The 21,984-nt window shown below is 38.9% G+C and overlaps 1 protein-coding gene across 2 annotated transcripts; it reads right to left on the bottom strand.

Annotated features, from left to right (window-relative positions):
- Positions 1 to 14,888: 14,888 nt before the first annotated feature.
- Positions 14,889 to 21,540, bottom strand: LOC104101703 (uncharacterized). 2 transcript variants are annotated; one of them, XM_009609201.4, is made up of 9 exons: positions 21,196 to 21,540; positions 18,337 to 20,825; positions 18,168 to 18,254; positions 17,339 to 17,491; positions 16,969 to 17,132; positions 16,713 to 16,869; positions 16,384 to 16,506; positions 15,999 to 16,086; positions 14,889 to 15,336 (listed from the first exon to the last, which is right to left on the bottom strand). In XM_009609201.4, the coding sequence occupies exons 2-9, from the start codon at positions 20,623 to 20,625 to the stop codon at positions 15,155 to 15,157; spliced, it is 3,243 nt and encodes a 1,080-aa protein (XP_009607496.1). In that variant the 5' UTR covers positions 20,626 to 20,825; positions 21,196 to 21,540; the 3' UTR covers positions 14,889 to 15,154. The 2 variants fall into 2 exon arrangements, with proteins under 2 accessions (XP_009607496.1, XP_070042075.1); XM_070185974.1 differs by lacking the exon at positions 21,196 to 21,540 and having other exon boundaries at positions 18,337 to 20,846.
- Positions 21,541 to 21,984: the final 444 nt, after the last annotated feature.

The raw sequence follows: 21,984 nt of genomic DNA, 5'->3' as shown, positions 1-21,984 counted from the left end.
CGTCATACTTCCGGGGCATGGATACATGAAACACTGGATAAACATCCGATGGACTAGGAGGCAAAGCAAGTTCATAAGCCACCTCTCCAATCTTCTTAAGTATTTCAAAAGTCCCAATATACCTAGGACTCAACTTTCCCTTCTTCCCAAATCTCATAATACCCTTCATAGGCGAAACTCGGAGCAGTACCTTCTCTCCTACCATGTAAGCAACATTGCGAACCTTTCGGTCGGCATAACTCTTCTATCTAGACTGTGCCGTGCGAAGTCGATCCTGAATCAATTTAACATTTTCCAAAGCATCCTGAACTAAATCAATACCTAATAGCCTAGCCTCACCGAGCTCAAACCAACCCACCGGAGATCTACACCGTCTCCCACACAAAGCCTCATACGGAGCCATCTGAATGCTCGATTGGTAGCTGTTATTGTAAGCAAACTATGCAAGTGGAAAAAATTGATCCAAAGAACCCCCAAAATCTATAACACAAGCACGTAGCATATCTTCCAATATCTGAATAGTGCGCTCGGACTGTCCGTCCGTCTGAGGGTGAAATGTTGTACTCAATTGAACCTGCGTGCCTAATTCTCGCTGCACTGCTCTCCAAAATTGTAATGTAAATGGTGTGCCCCGATGATGGACACTGGCATGCCGTGAAGGCGAACAATCTCGCGGATATAAATCTCAGCCAACCGCTCCGAAGAATAAGTAGTACTAACTGGAATAAAATGCGCGGATTTGGTCAACCGATCCACAATCACCCAAATAGCATCAAACTTCTTCAAAGTCCGTGGGAGTCCAACTACGAAGTTCATGGTGATACGCTCCCACTTCCACTCTAGAATTTCAAGTCTCTAAAGCAATCCACCCGGTCTCTGATGCTCGTACTTAACCTGTTGACAATATAAATACCGAGCTACAAACCCAACTATATCTTTCTTCATTTTTCTCCACCAATAGTGCTGCCTCAAATCCTGGTACATCTTAGCGGCACCCGGATGAATAGAATACTGGAAACTGTGGCCTTCTTCAAGAATCAATTCACGCAGCCCATCTATATTTGGCACACAAATTCGACCCTGCGTTCTCAACATCCCATCATCTCTAATAGTAGCATCTTTGGCATCGTCGTGCTGAATTGTCTCCTTCAAGACAAGAAAATAGGGATTATCGTACTAGCGCTCTCTGATGCGGTCATATTAGGAAGACCGAGAAAACACACAAGCTAGAACCCGTCTGGGCTCCGAAATATCTAATCTCATGAACTGATTGGCCAGGGTTTGAACATCAACTACGAGAGGCCTTTAGCCAATAGGAATGAATGCAAGGATACCCATACTCACCGCCTTTCTACTTAGGCATCGACCACCATATTGGCCTTCCTGGGATGATACAGAATGGTAATATCATAGTCCTTTAGCAGCTCCAACCTTCTCCGCTGCCTCAAATTTAGATCCTTCTGTTTGAATAAGTGTTGAAGACTCCGATGATCTGTCAATATCTCACAAGACACACCATAGAGATAGTGCTTCCAAATCTTCAATGCATGAACGATGACTGCCAATTCTAAATCATGAACATGGCAGTTTTTTTCATGTGGCTTCAACTGGCGCAAAGCATAAGCAATCACTCTACCCTCCTGCATTAAGACACACCCAATACCAATCCGAGAAGCATCACAATACACTGTATAAGAGCCTGAAGTTGACGGCAAAACTAGAACTAGAGTTGTGGTCAAGGCAGTCTTGAGCTTCTGAAAGGTCTCTTCACACTCATCCGACCACCTGAATGGAGCACCCTTCTAGGTCAATTTAGTCAAAGGCGATCCAATAGACGAGCAACCCTCCACAAAGCGACGATAATACCCGAACAAGCCGAAAACCCTAAATCTCGGTAGCTAAAGATGGCCTGGGCCAACTCTGAACTGCCTCTATCTTCTTCGGATCCACCTTAGTTCCCTCACTGGACATTATGTGTCCCAAGAATGCCACTGAACTAAGCCAGAACTCACACTTGGAGAATTTGGCATAAAGTTTCTCCTCTCTCAGCCACTGTAATATAATACTCAAGTGTTGTGCATGCTCCTCCTGGCTACGTGAGTATACCAGGATATCATCAATAAATACTACGACAAATGAATTAAGATATGGCTGGAATATACTGTTCAGCAGGTGCATCAATGCTACTGGGGCAATGGTCAGCCTAAAAGACATCACGAGAAATTCATAGGGACCATAACGGGTCCTGAATGTCATCTTTAGAATATCCGAATCCCAAATTTTTAACTGGTGATACCCTGACCTCAAATCAATTTTAGAGAACACCCTTGCCCCCTGAAGCTGGTCAAATAAATCATCAATACTTGGTAAAGGATACTTGTTCTTGATTGTAACTTTGTTCAACTACGTGTAGTCAATGCACATCTGCATAGTACCATCTTTCATTTTTACAAACAGAACCGGTGCACCCTAAGGCGACATACTAGGCCTAATAAACCCCTTATCAAGAAGTTCCTGAAGTTGCTCTTTCAATTCTTTAAATTCTTTCAATTCAGATGGTGCCATACGATACAGAGGAATAGAAATGGGCTAAGTGTCCTGCACCAAGTCAATACCGAAATCAATATCCATGTCGGGTGGCATACCCGGTTGGTCTGCAGGAAATATATCTGAAAAGTCTCACACTATCGGTACAGAATCAATAGTTATCCGTTGGGCCTTCAACCTGCTGGGAACATAATCTATAGAACCTCTCCACTCGACCTTCGGCAATCCCGGTATCGCCAACTTCACAATTTTTGTGTGACAGTCCAGAATAGCATGACATGGTGGCAACCAATCCATACCCAAAATTACATCAAAATCAACCATACCAAGAAATAAGAGATCAACTCTAGTCTCTAATCCCCCAATAGTCACTACACACGACCGATATACACGGTCCACAATAATAGTATCGCCCATTGGCGTAGATACATGAACAGATGAAACTAAGGACTCACGGGGCATATCCAGATAATGATCAAAATAGGATAATACATACGAATAAGTAGAACCGGGGTCAAATAATACAGAGACATCCCCGTGGCATACTGGGACAATTCCTGTGATCACTACATCGGAGACAACAACATCTGGTCTGGAAGTAAAAGCATAGAATCGGGCATGGCCTCCACCTTATCGGCCTCCCCCTCTTGGGAGACCCCTAACTGACTGAGCCCCACCCCGAGCTGGCTGGGCGGGTGGCGAAGTAACTGGTGCTGAAGTCGTATTCTGACTCATCTACTGCACTGGACCTCCCGAGCGACGAGGACACTCCATCCACATATGCCCAAACTCCCCGCACTCAAAGCAACTCCCCGGTATTGGTGGTGGTGGGGACTGAATCGGGCCCCGAGAACCAGAATAACTACTAGAAGCACCCTGTGCAAATAAACCCTAAACTGAAGGAGCACGGGACGAACTCTAGGCTGGAAGGGCATTGAGAGATGACTGACCCTGATGAGAACATTATGAATCGTGGCTGGATGATGCACCACGGTGAACTGGACGACTCGTCTATACGTGCCTGTAAGGACGACCCATGTCGTGGTAGAACTGACCCTCTAAAGGAACACCGTTGAAACCACTCGATCCACGAGGCCTTTTGGCCTCCCTCTCTCCTCGCTCCTGGCTATGGACCATCTCTGTCTGTCGAGCAATGTCAATCACCTCATCAAAAGTAGCACCAAATACCCTCTCCCGAGTCATAAGCAACCATAGCTGATACGTGAGGCCATCAATGAACCTCCTAATCCTCTCTCTGTCTGTGGGAAGCAACCAAACTGTGTGATGAGCCAACTCAGAAAACCTCATCACGTACTACATCACAGACATGCCCTCCTGATGTAACTTCTCAAACTGTCTGCGCAGCTCCTCTCTGCGAGACTGCGGCACGAACTTCTCCAAGAAGAAAATAGAGAACTCCTACCATGTAAGTGGTGCTGCACCGACTGGCATGCGCCTCTCATAAGCCTCCCACCATCTGAAGGCAGCCTCAATGAACTAAAAAGTACTGAACGAGACCCTACTGGACTCCAGAATACCCGTCGTGCGAAGCATACACTGGTACTTATCAAGGAAACCCTGAGCATCCTCTGACTCAACACCGCTAAATGGTGGAGGCTAAAGCCTCCCAAATCTATCAAGTCTCCTCTGCTCATCATCAACCATAACGAGGTCCACTTGGGCCTGAGCAGTTGTAACCGGTTGGACTGGTGGTGCCCCCCGATATCTGAAGTCCCTGCACTACCTGCTCTGGAGTACGGGCGACAGGGCTATGAGTACCTCCCCCAGCTTGAGAAGTGGCTGGTGCGGCCTGAGCTGAAACCACCTAAGCAAGGCTAGTGCAAATAGTCAATATCTGTGCTAGAGCCTCCTAAAGGCCCGGAATCACAATAGGCACAGCTGGTGCCTGAGTTGGTCCCGCCGTCTCAACTATGTCTTGAATCTGCTCCTGAGTTAGAGTAACTGGTGGTGCTACAGGTGCTGCTCAAACTGCCATACGAGTTATACCTCGACCTCGACCTCGGCCCCGACCTCTACCACGGCCCCGACCTCTGGTGGCCCTAACTGGTGGCACTGGTGACACTGGTGGCTAAACGTCTGATCCGATAGTACATGTCCTCACCATCTGTGAGAGAATAGAATAACATAAATTTAGTTTTCGGAATCAACAAATTCACATGACAGAATACAAGAAAGTGAAATTTTTCTAAGAGTTCGGCAGCCTCTCGAAGATAAGTACAGGCGTCTCCGTACCAATCCGCAAGACTCTATTAAACCTGCTCATGACTTGTGAGACCTATGTAACCTAGGCTCTGATACCAACTTGTCACGATCCAAAATCCTAACCTGTCATGATGGCACCTATCATGGTACTAGGCAAGCCGACATTACAAAATAATCCCAATACTTTTAACAGAAAATGAATTAAAGCAGTTTAAATAACAATAATTCTCATGAACATGGATAGAAACTCAAAACTCAACGCGGAATTCCCAACTATCAGGGTGTCACAGAGTACATGAGCATTTATACATCACAAGTACGGAAAACACGGCCTATAATAGTCCCAGACTAAATACAATAAGTAAGAAGATAGGGAATGAGAGAAAAGGTCTGTGAAACACCGGCAGCTACCTCAGAATATCCGAAGATCAACTGCGCGAAGAAATCAACACCCACTATGTCCGGAAGTACCTGGATCTGCACACGAAGTGCAGGGTGTAGTATGATTACAACCAACTCAATAAGTAACAATACTAAATAAAAAATTGAAAGTAGTGACGAGCTTCACAGCTAAGTCCAGTTACAGTAATTTCCAACATAAGAAGGTAAGCATGCTTTCAAGTTCAACATTTAAAACCCAAACAGTAATTTCATATGAAGTTCAACTGAAATAGAAGATAATATCTCTTAGAGATTTCCAAAACAGTGATATATGACAGATGAAGTACAAAAATAATGAAATCAATGCATCCTCTCAGAGCAACAGTCACTCAGTCCTCCCATTTACTCCAACCTCACAATTACTCTTTCCTCACAGTCACTTATTCCTCTCAATCACTCAGTACTCGGCACTCGCACTCAGTAGGTACCTGCGCTCACTGGAGGTGTGTACAGACTCCGCATGGGCTCCTTCAGCCCAAGCATTATAACAAGCCAATCATGGCATAAATCAATGAAACATGCTGCGGCGTGCAGCCCGGTCCCATAAATATCCTCACAATCAGGCCTTCGGACTCACTCAGTCATTGACCTCTCCAGTCTCTCGGGCTCTCAAAAATGATGATAAGCAGCCCAAACTGCAATGATATGATGCATTAATAATAAACAATAGAGACTGAGATGTAATGTGCAAGTAAAACTGTGACTCAGTGCAAAACAAAAATTTAGCAGATAGTTCAACATGTACACGACCTATGTGGGTCCCTATAGTGTCAACATATGTTTTAAACATGATTTATAGTTCAGTTTCTCTAATACGTGAAAAATATACGGATATCAACAGATTATTCAACCACACAGTTCCATGGAATTTATCAAATCACAATTCTTATGGTGCATGCCCACACGCTCGTCATCTAGCATGTGCGTCACCTCAAAACCAATCACATATCACAGAATTCGGGGTTTCATACCCTCAGGACCCAATTTAGAACTGTTACTTACATCAAACCTTGAAATTCCTTATTCTGCTATGTCTTTGCCTCACGAATCGACCTCTGAATGCATCGAATCTAGTCATAATTAATTCGATTCAGTCAATATGAATTATAGGAATTAATTTCATATGAAAATATTAATTTTCCAACAAAATTCGAAATTGCACTCAAATAGTACCCGTGGGTCCCACATCTCATAACCCGACAAAAGTTACAAAATATGAACGTTCATTCAACCACGAGTCTAACCATACCAAATTTTTCAAATTCCGACATGAACTCGACCTTCAAACCCTCAAATCAATTTTGGGAAAATTTCTATTCTATTCCCCCAAATCACGAAATAGGTGCTGGAAATAGTGTTAGATTCATGAATAACGGACCAAATAAAATTAAGATTACTTACCCAGTCTACTTTGTGAAGTTTGCCTCTGAAAATCGCCCAAACCAAGCTTTTTTGAGCTCTTTAGTATTATTAAAAACTCCAACTACTCTTACAACTTCATACTACATCAACATAATTCAATTGGACCAATATTAGTAAGAATTTTCAAATTTTTAGGCCATTTAGGTATTTTGTCAAACACCTAGAGTGCATAAATCTCTACATCTCTTAACCATAGAATTAGTTCATCCAACTACCACCATGTACCAACAATTTATCCCACCATCATTCTTAAACAAATTTATAACTTCCAATCATCACACACGTGACCATTCATCCATACCCAACCAACAAAATTTACATCAATTAATCACCTTTCAATCTCTACAATGGTTATATATTTAAATTGAAAATTTATGGCTTCCAATCACCGTACCATGAGTTTCAATACTTAATTCATACTCATATTCCCATAATAAATTCGTACATGTAAGTCTAAGGGTGTGGGATTACCTTTTTGGAATAAATCTTGCAAATCCCTCCTTTGAGTCCTTGAAAACATCTCTTGAAGATCGAAGTATTTTATGTGTAGATTTCATCAATACTAGTGTAAAAATGATGGAATTTCACTCCAAGATAATGGGGATTTCTTACCTTGAAGAAGAGAGGAGTTGGTGGTCTTGAGAGAGAGGAGAAGAGCTCCAAAATCCGTCCAAGTGAAATGAGAAAAATGAACCCCGAATTGGCTTAAAAAGAGCTGGGGCTCGAGCGCGTCTACTCTAGCGAAGTGTGCCTCACTTCGTTGTCCACTACATGCAAGGGAAGACAGGTTTCGCATCTGGTCTGGCGAAGCGAGCTTTGATTCGCTGTCCCCCAAATTAACTGGGTGGTCTAACTTTAGTAATTTGATCATAACGAAGCTATTCAAATTTTCGAAATCGAAATCCGAGCCCGTTATCAACAAGGTCAACCCTCGGTCAAACTTCCAATCTTTAAATTTTCTATTTTCTCCATTTCAAGCCAAATTTAACAACGGATTTTAAAATAAATTTTCGGACACACTCCTAAGTTCGAGATCACCATACATAGCTATTGGAACCTTCAAAATTTTATTAAGGGGTCGTTTACACATAATTCATCATCCGGACAATTATTTCAACTTAAGCTTTAAATCTTGGAAGTAAGTGTTCCAATTCATTCTGAAATCTCCCTAATAAGTCACATAATTATAATTGAACACAGAATAAGCAGTAGATGGGGAAACAGGATTGTAATACTCAAAACGACCGGCCAAATCGTTACACCATATTGGTTGAAACAGAGGTAACATACCACAGGGCCGAGAATAATTAGCAGAAGATGAACAACTCTTCACATATGTTAGAGTATTCTAGAAATGATTGATTGTGGTAAATAATCATTTAATGGAGGCTAATTTGGTCATTCAGTTTTTGAAGGATACTTTAGTAAAATAACTTCACCTAAAAGTGTTCACACTTAAAATATAGTATGATGATATAAATAATATTATATTTCTTATAATTGACAATATAAAAAAGGTTTCAATTTGTTTATATTTGGTTGAGATTATTCAAATGAGTGAGTAATTAAGTTATATCTCATTAGTTAGTACTTACTACGTATACCTATCCCATTTGTTTTGGTTTTCCTTCTTTGCCTATATTTGTTCTATTTTCTTTTCCTTATTTATGATGATTTCATCTTCCAGTTTTAACTTGAGTTTCTTGTTTTTTATGGTTTCATTTTTCAATTTTAACCTAAGTTTTTTGAATAAACTATTTATTTTCCCATTAAGAGAAATATTTGAAGGAACATGCATTAGTTTTGTTAAAAAAAATTGTAATATCTTAATATTACATTTTGTCTTTAAACCACAGATATTGTTGAACCACCTCTGTTGTCACTCATTCATGATAAGCTCTGCGTAAGAAATATTGGGGAGCACGATTGATTTCGGAGACAAGCACCCGTTGAACTTGTCACGACCCAAATTTTTTGCCGTAGGATGTCATGGCGGAACCTAATCTATAAGATTAGGTAAGCCTAACACTTACTGGATTAATAGAAGAATTCAACTATCCACTGATAAATATGAAATAGAAATCTTATTACACAACTGACAATCCCAATACCGGTAGTATTAGTCATAAACTCTATTTAGTTTGCTAGAAAATTCCTAAATATAACTGTTCGGAATAGAATTTAACAGTAAAAGTAAAATATTAGAAGGTGACTCCGAGTCCAGCGAACGCGACGACAGGTTTACCGTGAGTCTCCACAACAATACTTGACCAATCAGCTAATAATCCACAATAACCGAGGCACCTGGATCTGCACAAAAATATACAAAAGTGTAGTATGAGTACACCACAGCGGTATCCAGTAAGTATCAAGACTAACCTCGGTGGAGTAGTGACGAGGGACAGTCAAGACTCCTACCGGACTAAACAACCTGAACAAGTGTGAAGGTGAACTAACAGAGAAACAATATTAATATAAAGCTAAGCAGGATAAGGAATACAAAACAATGCTTGCAATGATACACTAGTAACAACAATATTTAATATAAAGCAGTCAGGTAATAATGTTGTAGAGTAATCTGAACACAGTCTAAGTCCGGTGAAACCAAATAAAGGAAAACCAACAACAACTCAATAAGAACAATCGATTTCACACCAAATTTGTTCAAGCATTTCCATGAGGTACTGAGCCTCATAAACACAGCTCATGGGTCCCAATTCATAAACCCTAATCACTTGGCATCTTGTGCCCACATTACAACTCATAACCGCACGGACGACTATCGTGCCAATAGAACAATTCTCACACAGAAGCAAGTAGACAAGAGTACGTATAATGGTCAATAACGTCAGGATTCATCTTCTAAAACAGATATGAGTGATTTAATTACGTGTATGCTTGTGCATGTGTTTTACTACAATTCAAGTAAACAAATAAGAGTAGCGACAATGAATGGTACGTAAGAAACGATCACCACAAAATGCACAGCATAATGAAGTTGAAGCAACGACTAGCACGGCAGATTAGCTACATAGAACTAAGCAAATAGGGCAACACGGAGGAAGACAATTAATAGTATGCTAAGGAGGCAACATTCAAAGACAAGTACAAAAGAATGGGGAAATGAAAGCAAGAGCTCTACCGAGGTACCGCCTCATAGTCTCAAATCATAAAATGAATCATAAATTTTTCTTATATCACCGCGGAAGCCTTTACATTTAATTTTTGAAAATTATTTTTCCCAAAATAGTATCTCGCGTTTTAGCCCACCTTATCACACCACATGGCTTCTAGCAGTTCCCTACTAGCTACGCGTTTCAAGCCCACCTTATCTCACCGTATTCATTTCAATACACAGACCTTGTACCACTGCATGTGTATCAATAACAATAACAACACGGCAAAAACCTCGCAACAACATAGCAACGGCACAACAGAAACCTCGTTCAAACAACATAACAATTCTCTCAACAATAACACGTGTGCCGAAACATAACTCAAATAAATGATTTTCATAATAAGTGCCCACATGCCACAACATTTCCTCAAACAGTTTTAATATCCCAACCACGCATAGCTCTCGGCTCAACAACACTGAATACAACAGCAACAACAATAATAATACGAGAATACGACAAGTAAATCAACACAAGAACTTTAGAACACAAAAAACGGAAGAACGAACTACAAAGAAAGACACAACAAGGGAAATAATAGTCTCAACAAGAATAGTTCAACGAGGGAGAGGTAATGTGTAACAATGATTCCACGAAAGTATAATTTGACAACAAGAGAGATAGCATGAATCAATGAACCAAAATAAGAATACGTCAACAATGAAAAAGATAACAAACTTCAATTAAGGCTAAGCAATTATGGAACAGATAATAATGATTTCAATTAAGGTTAAGCAATTACGGAAGGGTTAGCATGACAGTAAAAGAGGTAATAACTTCAGTTAGGACACATAAGAGTTTAATCGGCGACAAGGGTAGAACATGAAGCAATAAATTCCAATTAAGACATGTAAGGGTGAATTTAGTAAATGAGGGATTTAACATGACAAACAACTTCATATCTAATGAACATAAGAACCTAAGAGCCCTAAACGGTCAAATTTCCACCATTAAGTCCGAGCACGTACTCGTCACCTTGCGTACACGGCCTTCACATGACACAATTAGCACAAATGACTCAAATCCTAATGGGTAATCCCCCCACACAAAGTTAGGCAAGATACTTACCTCAAAGAAGCTAGACTGTTACACTAAAATAACCTTCTTGAGTGAAACAACCTCCGAACGGCTCAAATCTAGCCAAAATAACTTCAAATCATAAATAAAACTCATAAGAAATAATTTTGGATAATAAAGCTTCAATCTTTAACAAGAACTAAAAAGTCAACCCCAGGGCTCCCACCTCGGAATCCGATAAAATTTATAAAACCCGAACACCCATTCCAATACGAGTTCAACCATACCAAAATTATCAATTTCCAACTTCAATTTATCCTTCAAATCATCATTTTATATTTTGAAAGATTTTTACAAATATTTTCCAAATTCCAACTTAATTCACTAATTAAATGATGAAGATAACAATGAATTCATGAAATATAATAAGATTCGGGTAAAGGACACTTACCCTGGTGAATTGCTTGAAAAACTCACGAAACATCTCCCAAAACCGAGGTCTACAAATTAAAATATGGGGAAAATGGCAAACCCTTGAATATAACCTCTCTGCCCAACACTTTTTGCATTTGCGAACAATAGGTCGCTTATGCGGCTAAAATGTCGCTTCTGCGGATGATCACTCTCTTGCAATGCCTTCACTTCTGCGAGCCCAGGCACCGCACCTATGATGGCGTAGGTGCGCAAGGATTCTCGTTTCTGCGAGCACACACACGGCTGCCAGCTTTCTCTTATGCGTCTTCATCTCTGCGTCCACGATCACGCAGGTGCTGAAAATACTTCGCACCGACGACCACTGGCCAGTCCTTCCTCTTTCGCTTCTGCGATCACTGCCTCGCCTATGTGGTTGCGCTCCTGCGACCAAATCGATCGCAGGTGCGAGGACATCAGTCCAGAACCCCTCAGCATTTCTTAAGTCAAAATCCGATTCTTTATCCATATGAAATCCACCCGAGGCCCCGGGACCTCAACTAAATATACAAACACGTCCTAAAATATGATACGAACTTAGTCAAGACTTCAAATCACATCAACAATGTCGAAATTACGAATCGCACCTCGAATTGAACTTATGAAATTCTAAATCTTCCAACTTCCAAAACTCGTGCCGAAACATACCAAATCAACCCGGAATGACGTCAAATTTTGCACTCAAATTCAAAATGACATAACGAAGCTAATACAATTCTTGAAATCAGAATCTGAGCCTGATATCAATAAATTCAAGTCCTGGTCAAACCTCCCAACCTTCCAAAACTTCAACTTTTCAATTTTCGCCGAAATGCTTCAAATTACTCTACGGACCTCCAAATTCAAATCCAGATGCACACCTAAGTCCAAATCACCATACGGACCTATTGGAATCATCAAAATGCCATTTCAGAGTCGTCTACACAAAAGTTAAAACTCCGGTTTACTCTTAGCGTTTAAGCTTCTAAAGCAAGAATCCTTCTTCCAATCAACCCCGAATCATCCGAAAATAAAACTCGACCATACACGCAAGTCATAACACATAATACGCAGCTGCTCGAGATCTTAAGCCTCCGAACGGGACGCTAATTCTCAAAATGATCGATCGGATCGTTACATGAAGGTAGGTGATTAATTAATTTAGTCATTTTTTGTAGGGTTAGCTTATTTTATAATTCAAATATGCCATGAGTTGTCCTAGATATTTTCTTTAGTTGCTTTCTATAACCTCTTATCCAAAGATGTCTGTTAATTTTGTCTCGATATCTAACAAAAAGTATTACATAAATAGAACGGAAAAGGACAAATATATCTTTTTACTATAAAAAATTATTTAAACTTATCCTTCGTTTTACTATTGATGTATTTATGTCCCTATCGTTATACTTTAATTTTAAAATACCCTTAATTTTAACGGAGGGACATATGGCAGCTCTGAATTAAAAATACCCCTACGTGTTTCTCCGTCAAAATTAAGGGCATTTTAAACTAAAGTATAACGGTAAGGGTACAAATACACTGATAGTGAAACAGAGGATAAATTTAAATAATTTTTAATGGTAGAGAGATATATTTGACTCTTTTTCGTAAAAAGAATAAGAGAACTATAAAAATAAGTCAAAATTTTATGTCATAGAAACAGTAATACCCTCTTCGTTTCATTTTCTATGAGGTTTAAAAAATTAATTCTACTCATATCTTATGCTCTTATTAGTTATAGAGGAAGAAAAATTATTAAATTAGAACAGTTAGCAAAATTAATTTGATAGGAAAAACATCAAATCAAAGTATAAAAACTATAAAACTTACACGCTATCCGTTCCCATTTATTTATGTAAAACATGGAGTAGTTTGTACTTTGTATCAGTACGTGCGGAATTTAAGAAAGAAAGAAAACTTTTAAAAAGAGTATTCTTAACCATGTCATAGCATTTGAAACTTATAGCCTAAAATATGACATACATTTTTGTGATTATAACAATCTCTCTTTAAGAGTCAAATGAGAAAAGTTAAATAATTTTAAATTTAAGAAAATGTCATTTTTTTTAAACAGACTCGAAAGCAAGTGTGTCATATAAGTTGAATCAGAATGCTGGAAGTAGGTATGGTATATGGAAGTAGGTGATTTTGTCTCGATTCAAACTTTAGTTTGAGCATAGAATTTGTTTAACCCTTGTAGCCTTTTAATTCGTTTGAGCATTTGTTGTCTTGAGGTCAATATTCCATAATTTCCTTTTTATTTGGGTTCTCATTCTTTAAATTTCAATGTGTATAAGGAAGAAAAAGATGAAATAAAGGAGAAAAAAGAAATAGCAGCACAGAATCTGGAATCATTACTTCATAAACAAATTATGAAGAATCACAATCGGCGGAGTTTATAAACAAACCCCTTTAGATGTCCTTGTATAACTAATGTGGGATACTATTCAGAATTATAAAGGCAAAAGTACTATAAAGCTAAGAAAAAGAATCAACAAAGGTTACGGTAGTATAGGTACATATCTCTCCATCCTTAATCAGAAGGACGTCTTTCATGGTAGCGTTTTTCCCCCGAAGTAGAACAAAGTGAAAGATGAGCAAAGAAATAAAACATCACAGCTTGTGCCCGAAAATGAGCAGGCCAAATGCATGATATCTTCACCATTGCTCTTCGCGGAAATCCAATCTGACTTCTAAAACGGAAGCGAGCACAGGTGAGAGAACCCCACTTGCAACAAGGACCATCTTATTCAAACATTACTGTTCACAAAACATTAGTACAAGAGGTCACAAACATTTCAAGAAAATATTGGAGACAAAGATTGACTATGATGATGATTCTCCAGGTAAGATCCCTGGCTGTCCCTGCTTCCTTCTCAAGTCGACCACTTTGTTTGCCACAAAAGCTATGTCTAGAATTTTCCTTCCTTCCGCGATCGCTCCTGAGAGGTAGGCAATGTCTCGTCCAACACCTTCTTTAGTCTACTAGAAACCACTTTAGAGATTATCTTCTAGATGCTTCCCACTAGACATCGATAACATGTAATCCTTGATGTTCATCCCTCGCTCCTTTTTCAGTATGATGACAATGAAGGATGCTTTGAGGCTTCTTTCAAATTCCCCGGTCTCCTGTAATGCAGCAATGGTTCCATCACCTCTCCTTCGACCGTACTCCAATCTATTGTTGAAAGAAAGTCAAGGTGAAGTCATCCTGTCCCAAGGCCTTATAACCCGCACAACTCTCCAACACCTCCCTCACCTCACTTCCTTCCCTAATCGCTCTCTTCAACCACTCCCTCTTAGCTTATCCTATTTGATTGAACACTATTCCTCTCAACTTCGCTCTCCTACTCACCCCCTCTTTATAAAAGCATGCATAGAATCCCACAATTTCCCTTCTTACCTAATCCTCATCGTCGAAGCCCAGAGAAAGGACTTCTTACCTCATGCATATAAAAGCATGATTTCATAAAAATGTCCCAAACCGATAAATGTTGATAGAAACAAAGCCATAAATTGGTCACAGTGTATAATATCCAGTGACTTGAAAAGAACTAAAGAAGGTGAATATTTTTTAGAGTTTGCACATAAACAGTAATAAAGAGGGGAAAGTGAAGTAAATTGGAGAACTAATCTCGTATATCATTTATGTATCCAGTGTTCAACATGATGTATTCATCATCATTTACACACAGGGAAGCTGATTGTTTTAACAGAATGGACAATTACTATTCTTTTTTTCATTTAAATTATTCTTTACACTGGCATGGAATGTACAATCTCATGTCTTTACACAAGGAAACTTATTATTTTAACAGAACGGACAATTGCTATCTTTTCATATAAACTATTCTTTACACTTGCATGGATGTATAATCTCATGTTCTTACTCGAGTCTTTGGCTGGAGCGCTTGTGTCATTGCGCGCAGTCTGTTTGTTATCTGTGTAAATGATGGTCTTGCTTCTGGATCAGCTGACCAGCACTCTTCCATCAATTTTCTCCACTCAGAATCACAATGTTGTGGGACGGGAGGTCTGAGTGTGTTATTTACAATCCCACCTTCATCCACAAATTATGAAATTATTTGAATCTCAAGCTTGTCCAGAGAGTCTCAAATTGTCATGCAGCAGAAAGAAAAATATACTATACGTATATCTCCATGTGCGATGAATTTTGTCTTACAATACAAAAACATATGAAAGGACAAAATATTTCCTCTGTCGCAAAAAGAATGGAGGCGCAAGGTCAATGCATCTAAATTCTTGTGAAAATTGAGGCATTGATTCCATTTACATTTTCAGAAACTACATAAATGTACCATAAAGCACAAATTTCTATAGTGAAAAATAGAAACTGTTTTTTAATTCCCCAAGTTGTAATTAATAGAGCCAAGGGGACATTTCAGAAATTCAAAAGCATTGTCCTCTTTTTGGTCTTATCCACTACATCCCACATCAACAGTTTTGTACACAGTGGGAAACTACGGATAGATCTAATGAAGTTCCAGATTACTTAAATGTTATACGGCAAGCATGACAGCAACAGAATTTCTTCTATAATCATCAGCTTATGGAAGGCTAAACCAAATTGTCAAAGACACAACATCCTATAAGAATGTAACTCTGCAGTTAATGACAGTGTAAATACGTGCTTTATCATCGAAAGGCAACTGCAAGTCTATTCTTAAAATTCCATAATTAGGTACTAAATTAGAAGCTTACCGATAATAGCACCACAATGCAGGTTTGCGTACGGCTCCTCTCCTGTCAAGATCTCCCACATTGTGATGCCAAAGGAAAACACATCCACCTGCCAAACAGATTAACGGCATTTCTTCATATCTGGGATATAAAAGTACTTAATGGTCCAGTTTGAAGTTTAAAAAAAGGGCAACCCAGTGCACTAAGCTCCCGTTATCCGCGGGGTCCGGGGAAGGGCCGAACCACAAGGGTCTATTGTACGCAGCCTTACCCTGCATTTCTGCAAGAAGGTTGTTTCCTCGGCTCAAACCCATGACCTCCTGGTCACATGGCAGCAACTTTAACAGTTACGTGAAGGCTCCCCTTCTCCGGTTTGAAGTTAAGCATACAGAAAAAAAGATCTTACTTTTTCTGAAACCCGACTGCTGTTTCCATTTAATAGCTCCGGCGCCATCCACGGAAGTGTTCCTCTAACACCACCCGAAACAAGGGTATTTCTCTTAATTCGAGATAATCCAAAATCACCAACCTGAAAAATTTAAGTGTCAGGTTACATGTTTAAAAGGAACACTGTTAGTCAAATCATCTTAATACATCGAAATAGACACGAACCATTTTACATCTTTCAGAATTTAAAATTCAATTTGCTGGCTACTGGCTATACGCCAGATAAAGCAACACTTGAGAGGTGCCTGGAATTTCATAATCAAAACAGACACAAAATTTGACCATTACCTTGCACACAGGGCGCTGTGGATCTCCCAAGTTGACAAGCAAGTTTTCACATTTCAAATCGAAATGAACAATATTTTTCAAATGCAGGTACTCCATGCCAAAAGCTGCATCTAGCGCCAGCATAAGTTTTTTCCGCCGATCAAGCGCTCTGCAAGAACTGAGTAATTCCATGGGTCAAAATCACTGAATGGATTAGTGTCATTGGCAAGAATAGTTGAAACTACGAATAAGTGGAAATGAGAAGCAGCAAACTCACCGATCCTTCCTAGCCAGGACATGCCTTAACGATCCATTGATCATGTATTCAGTAACTGTAGCCACCGTTCCACCAGGTCCATCCGGAACCACCCCATAGAGAGCCACTATATTTGGATGGTGAAGCTTGGAGAGGATCTTAGCCTCTCTCCAGAATTCTTTGATCTGCAAAACACAGTAACTAGACATTTACCAATTGATGATTATGAGAAACATTTTTCTTTTCTTCTTAGAGTTATTCACGTGACGAAGAATTAGTCAATATGGTTGATTTATTTCTCAGTAACTTGTCTTTGCATGACAAAGGAATATTACATTTCCATCCATATCTAAATGCAAAATTGACTCTCTGAAGTTGAGTCGGGGCGTACCAGTCGTTCTTGCTCAGATGAACTCCCAGCAAAACAACTTTGTTTTATTCTCTTGATTGCAACATCTGTTCCCCTCCACTTCCCATGATATACTGTTCCATATGTTCCTGATCCTAATTCTAGTAGCTCTTCAAGATCACTGTTTCTTATGATCTGCGAGTAGTAACTCACTGATTTTAGTTCAAATTGAGAAACATCCTCTCTATAAGTGATGTAAAATCTTAATAAGGAAAGCAAGGTAAATTCAAAGTTCAAGTTTTCATTAATTCCATTATACACATAACAGTTTATGACCACAAACAGCTCAAACATTAGATTTTTGTTGAGAAATTAAGCGCATATGTTAACTGTGTCAGGAAAGACACTTTCAGAATTCTCGAAAGGATCAGCCCCATCTGCATTAATTGCTTCACTCATTCTTTCTTGTTTATGTGATTGGAAATAAAAGTGAAACTTAAGAATGTTGTCCTGTCTGCCCCTGCTTCTTTCACTGTGATATAGTCGTAGGTAAACTACTGAAGTTGAAAGATCAAATGCATAAAGAATACTCCCTCCGTCCCAATTTGTTTGATGCATTTCGGATTTCAGAGTCAAACTAGTTTTTTTTTAATCACGATTTTTTCATATGTCTTTTAAATTATTAATTAGTGTGACTTATAGTACTTTTTATGTACTTTCCAAATATATAAATTTTATTTGGAAAAAATTAAATATTCAATATCCGAATTCATGGTCAAAATTAGTAAGAAGAGATAGGGAAAAAGGTAGCATTCACTATATATCATAATCAAATATTAGATTTTATTCTTTAACAGAATTAGTTCTGGACCTGCAAGCCATAGATCCCGGCTTCCTTTTCAATGATGGCAGCATCAGAGACAGATTCTTCCTTTCCATTAGAACCAATTTTGACAGCCTACAGATTCATGAAATAGTCAAGTTTTTTCCACAAAACCAAATGAGACCTGATACCAATGAATCGAGAAAGAAATTATTACATAATCAGATTCTTCAACAACACTCTCGGCGTCAGTTTCTTCTTCAGAAGATGGAATCCCATCACTAGGTTCATCTTGCACATGTGGGATTACTGTTGAAGATAAGGGGATATCGGGAGGCACACTATCAGTTACATCTTCCACAATAACAGCAATTTCTGGTAATGTGGATGCTGCTGAAATTCCATCAGCATTTCCCTTTTCCATAGTTTTATGAGGACCATCCGCAAGTTTCCGGTGGAAAGAGACCTCATGAGTGTAAGCCACATCTGTAGCTGAATTTGGAAGTGATATATCACTGGTAAGGGGATTTCTCCAATCCAAATAAAAACTAGATTCCTCGGATGAAAATGGCACAGAATGCATGTTTTGGAGGCCACGACTATCCTTTAATATTGAAGGCTGTGGCTTATAAAATCTGTAGGAGTCTGTTACATTGCTCATAGTATTTTGGGAAGTGTGTTTTTCCCCTAGTATTTGGGGATCTGATGCTGACTCCGGGTAGCATAGAATTTTTGGCAATTTCAACTTGTGTTCCATGGTGTTAACAGTTGGTATGTTGCTTGTATTAACCTCAGAGCTTCTACGGCACTTATCGGAAGGAGGGTCTAGATACTCTCTGTTGCGTTCTCTTGCTTCTATATTTGGTTGATTCTCCTTCTTGGCAATTCGGTGATTTTCATCTCTCACCTCATGCTCTTTCATTGACCACTCTTGTGATGAACTAGACATTGCAAGTGATGGAGATTTTTCAGGTAGAAAATCTGAAGGAGACGGGCTGATTGATTCTTCTGCAGATACATTGGGCCTCTCAGCCAATCGTGATTCAGTGACATCACGATGCATGCTGAAACCCGATGTAGCTTGAATATCAGATACTTGAGAAAAGTTAAACTTTTCTAAATGCATTGCCGTTTTGTCTGACATTAGCCTCTTAGAATCCAACTCTGTTTGACCAAACTGCGTAGAAGGCACGGACTCTTTACTAGGGTAATTTGTCCTATCAAGAGGACAATTATAATAGTAGCCTGTGGTATCAACATGATAGGAATTTTCATATAGTGGTTCCTCTATGGTATATGGACTACCGGCATCAGGAACATCAAGACTTGCAACATTATCATATAAAAAGACATGGGAACGGTTAGGATCTTTGATCTGAAATGCTGCTGGAGATAAAGGAGACGATTGAACATATGAAGTAGAGGGGACCTGAGATAAGTTAACATAAGAAGAACTGGGATTTCGGAGCAGAAACTTCACATTCATAGAATTACCTCTATTATGGTTATCAAACTGGAGATAAGTTGGGGAATCTCTTTGGCAAATTGGACTGTAGTCCAGTGCATTTCCAAATGTACCCCTGCTAGAGCTTCTACGATGACCTGGCTCAAGCATTCCATTTACTGCAACGACGTACTGATAATCAGCTTCACTTTGCTGTAATGTCATTGCTTCAAAGGAACAAGGTCCCTCAGAATCAGCACAAGTCACAATAAATAACCGTAGCCTTTGAGAACTTTTTCCCAAGTCGTGATATTCCTCGATCATGTGCTGAAGATCCTCATCAGACGACACGGATACAAGTGCATCAAGATCTTCTTCAGGAAGCTGATACTTAATTGTATGAGGTTGATTACATATCGCTGTTGTCTTATTCACAAGCTCATTAAAAGTTAAGTTCTTCCTAATTGATATAATTCTCGTCTCCCCACCCACATATCTAAGCTTTCCATCGTTCGGCCTTGGTAAAATCCTACCCCCATAGCTGCACAGCAATCTCATCTTTCCATTGGCACAACTCTCCAAGTAAGTGTTCTTTTCACCTTCCGGTGCATGAGGGGACTCTAATATATCTCTATTCCTCTCATCTGAGAACCGAGAAGGTTGTCGTCCACTAACACTATATTCCTCGTTACATCTGCTTGTCGTATCAAAATAAGTGTTCTTTTCACCTTCCGCTGCATGTGCTAGCCTAGGAGAATAATCCGAAAATTCTGTACTGCAGTCAGAATCTCTTCTCTTTATCCCAAGGAGGTCATGAAGTTCCTTAGAGACAAGACGGCAATCTTGAGATAGATTAGAAACACCTCTAGCTGGCTGATTTTGTTCTGTATCTCTTACTATATTTGTTTTTCTTGGTGTCACACTTTTTCTAAGAAATTCCTCTGAAAACTCTTCGCCTGTTTGCACGGACACATTATGCCTACGCCTGTCATCACAATTTTCATCACGCGGAACAACATTGCCAACTTCTTGGCCTGAAATTCCACAAGACTCACAGGTCATGGTCTTCTCTAATAGTTTGGCCGTTACTGCTAAAACGTTTAACAAAATTCATAACACCAATGGTCCAAAGCTTCTTGAAACTTCTACTATGTGCTCGTGACGCCAAATAATTTAGTCTATGTACAAACTCAATCCAAAAGGGTATTGTATATAACTAGCCTTTTTGCTTCCAACGCTTCTACCACCACACGAAATACCAACTGAACAACCAGAAACAAAAGGTTATTAACTTGAAATTTGGTCAATCATTATAAATAAATATTATTCAATATTCACAACCAAAATGGAAGTCCTTCTTTCTTAACAGCAACTATGTATACATAAAATACAATTATCCACAAAAATTGATCAATAATCACAAAAAATAAGACAAGTTCACCAATCTTAGAGAATTTCTAATAAACCATCAAAAAAATATAACAGTTTCAAGAAATATTGAGGCAAAAAGTCAGCTAACAATTGATAAAGACAATCTTTTTCCTTAACTCCACAAACATAACATTTTCAAAAAATTAACAAACTTTCTGAAATGGAACAAGGGTAAAAGAAAATTCTTTAGCCAAGACGTACCTGTTTGTATGTTTGGTTCTTGAAATTGAACCTGGTTTTGAGGCTTGAAGAATTGCTATTTTTGGAAAAGGGTTTCCAAAAAGAGGAAAAAATGGAACATGGAAAATTAGCATTTTTGAAGAAGGGTAATGGGGAGAGAAGAAGGGGGCGTTGTAAAATGCAAAGGTTTCGGAATATCAAAAGAAGAGAAGTGGGAGAGCACCATTGCTTAGAATTACGCGGCATCAACTTAGGACCCACCATTGCTTAGGTTTTTTTTTTTTTTCTCGCATTGATAATATATGTATTAGACCCTTTTGGAATGGAGTTTTGTAAGGTAAAGTTGGAATTTCTTTGAGAGCTTGTATTCTATGTCTAAGAATTTATTAAAGGAAATCAAGCGGGTGTTGCTTAATATTGATGAAATTATTTGGGTAAAGCTTGTTCTAAATTTTGGGATCCATTTGGTGATGCTTTTTACCCATTTTGAATAGAGTTTCATGAGTTGAAGTTAATTTAGTAGGAGAAAAAGCTCAGTTTTTGGTATAATCTTGTATCACTTATAATTTTGTATCACTTATAATTTTGTATATACAAACTATTATACACTTTTATACAAGGTTGATACATTATTTTATAAGAAGCGTATAATATTGTATAATAATATATACAACAATAACATAAAAAAAAAAAATTCAGTGTAATCTACCGAATGTAATCTGGGGAGAGTAATGTATAAGCAGACATTATCCCTACCTTGAGAAGTTTTGAGAAGGTAGAGCGTCTGTTTTCGATAGACCCTCGGCTCAA

Source organism: Nicotiana tomentosiformis, chromosome 9 (assembly GCF_000390325.3).
Source record: "Nicotiana tomentosiformis chromosome 9, ASM39032v3, whole genome shotgun sequence".
In the NCBI taxonomy this organism is placed as follows: Eukaryota; Viridiplantae; Streptophyta; class Magnoliopsida; order Solanales; family Solanaceae; genus Nicotiana; species Nicotiana tomentosiformis.
The sequence above is the reverse complement of the archived record's forward strand: the minus strand, read 5'-3'. Positions and strand labels throughout refer to the sequence as shown.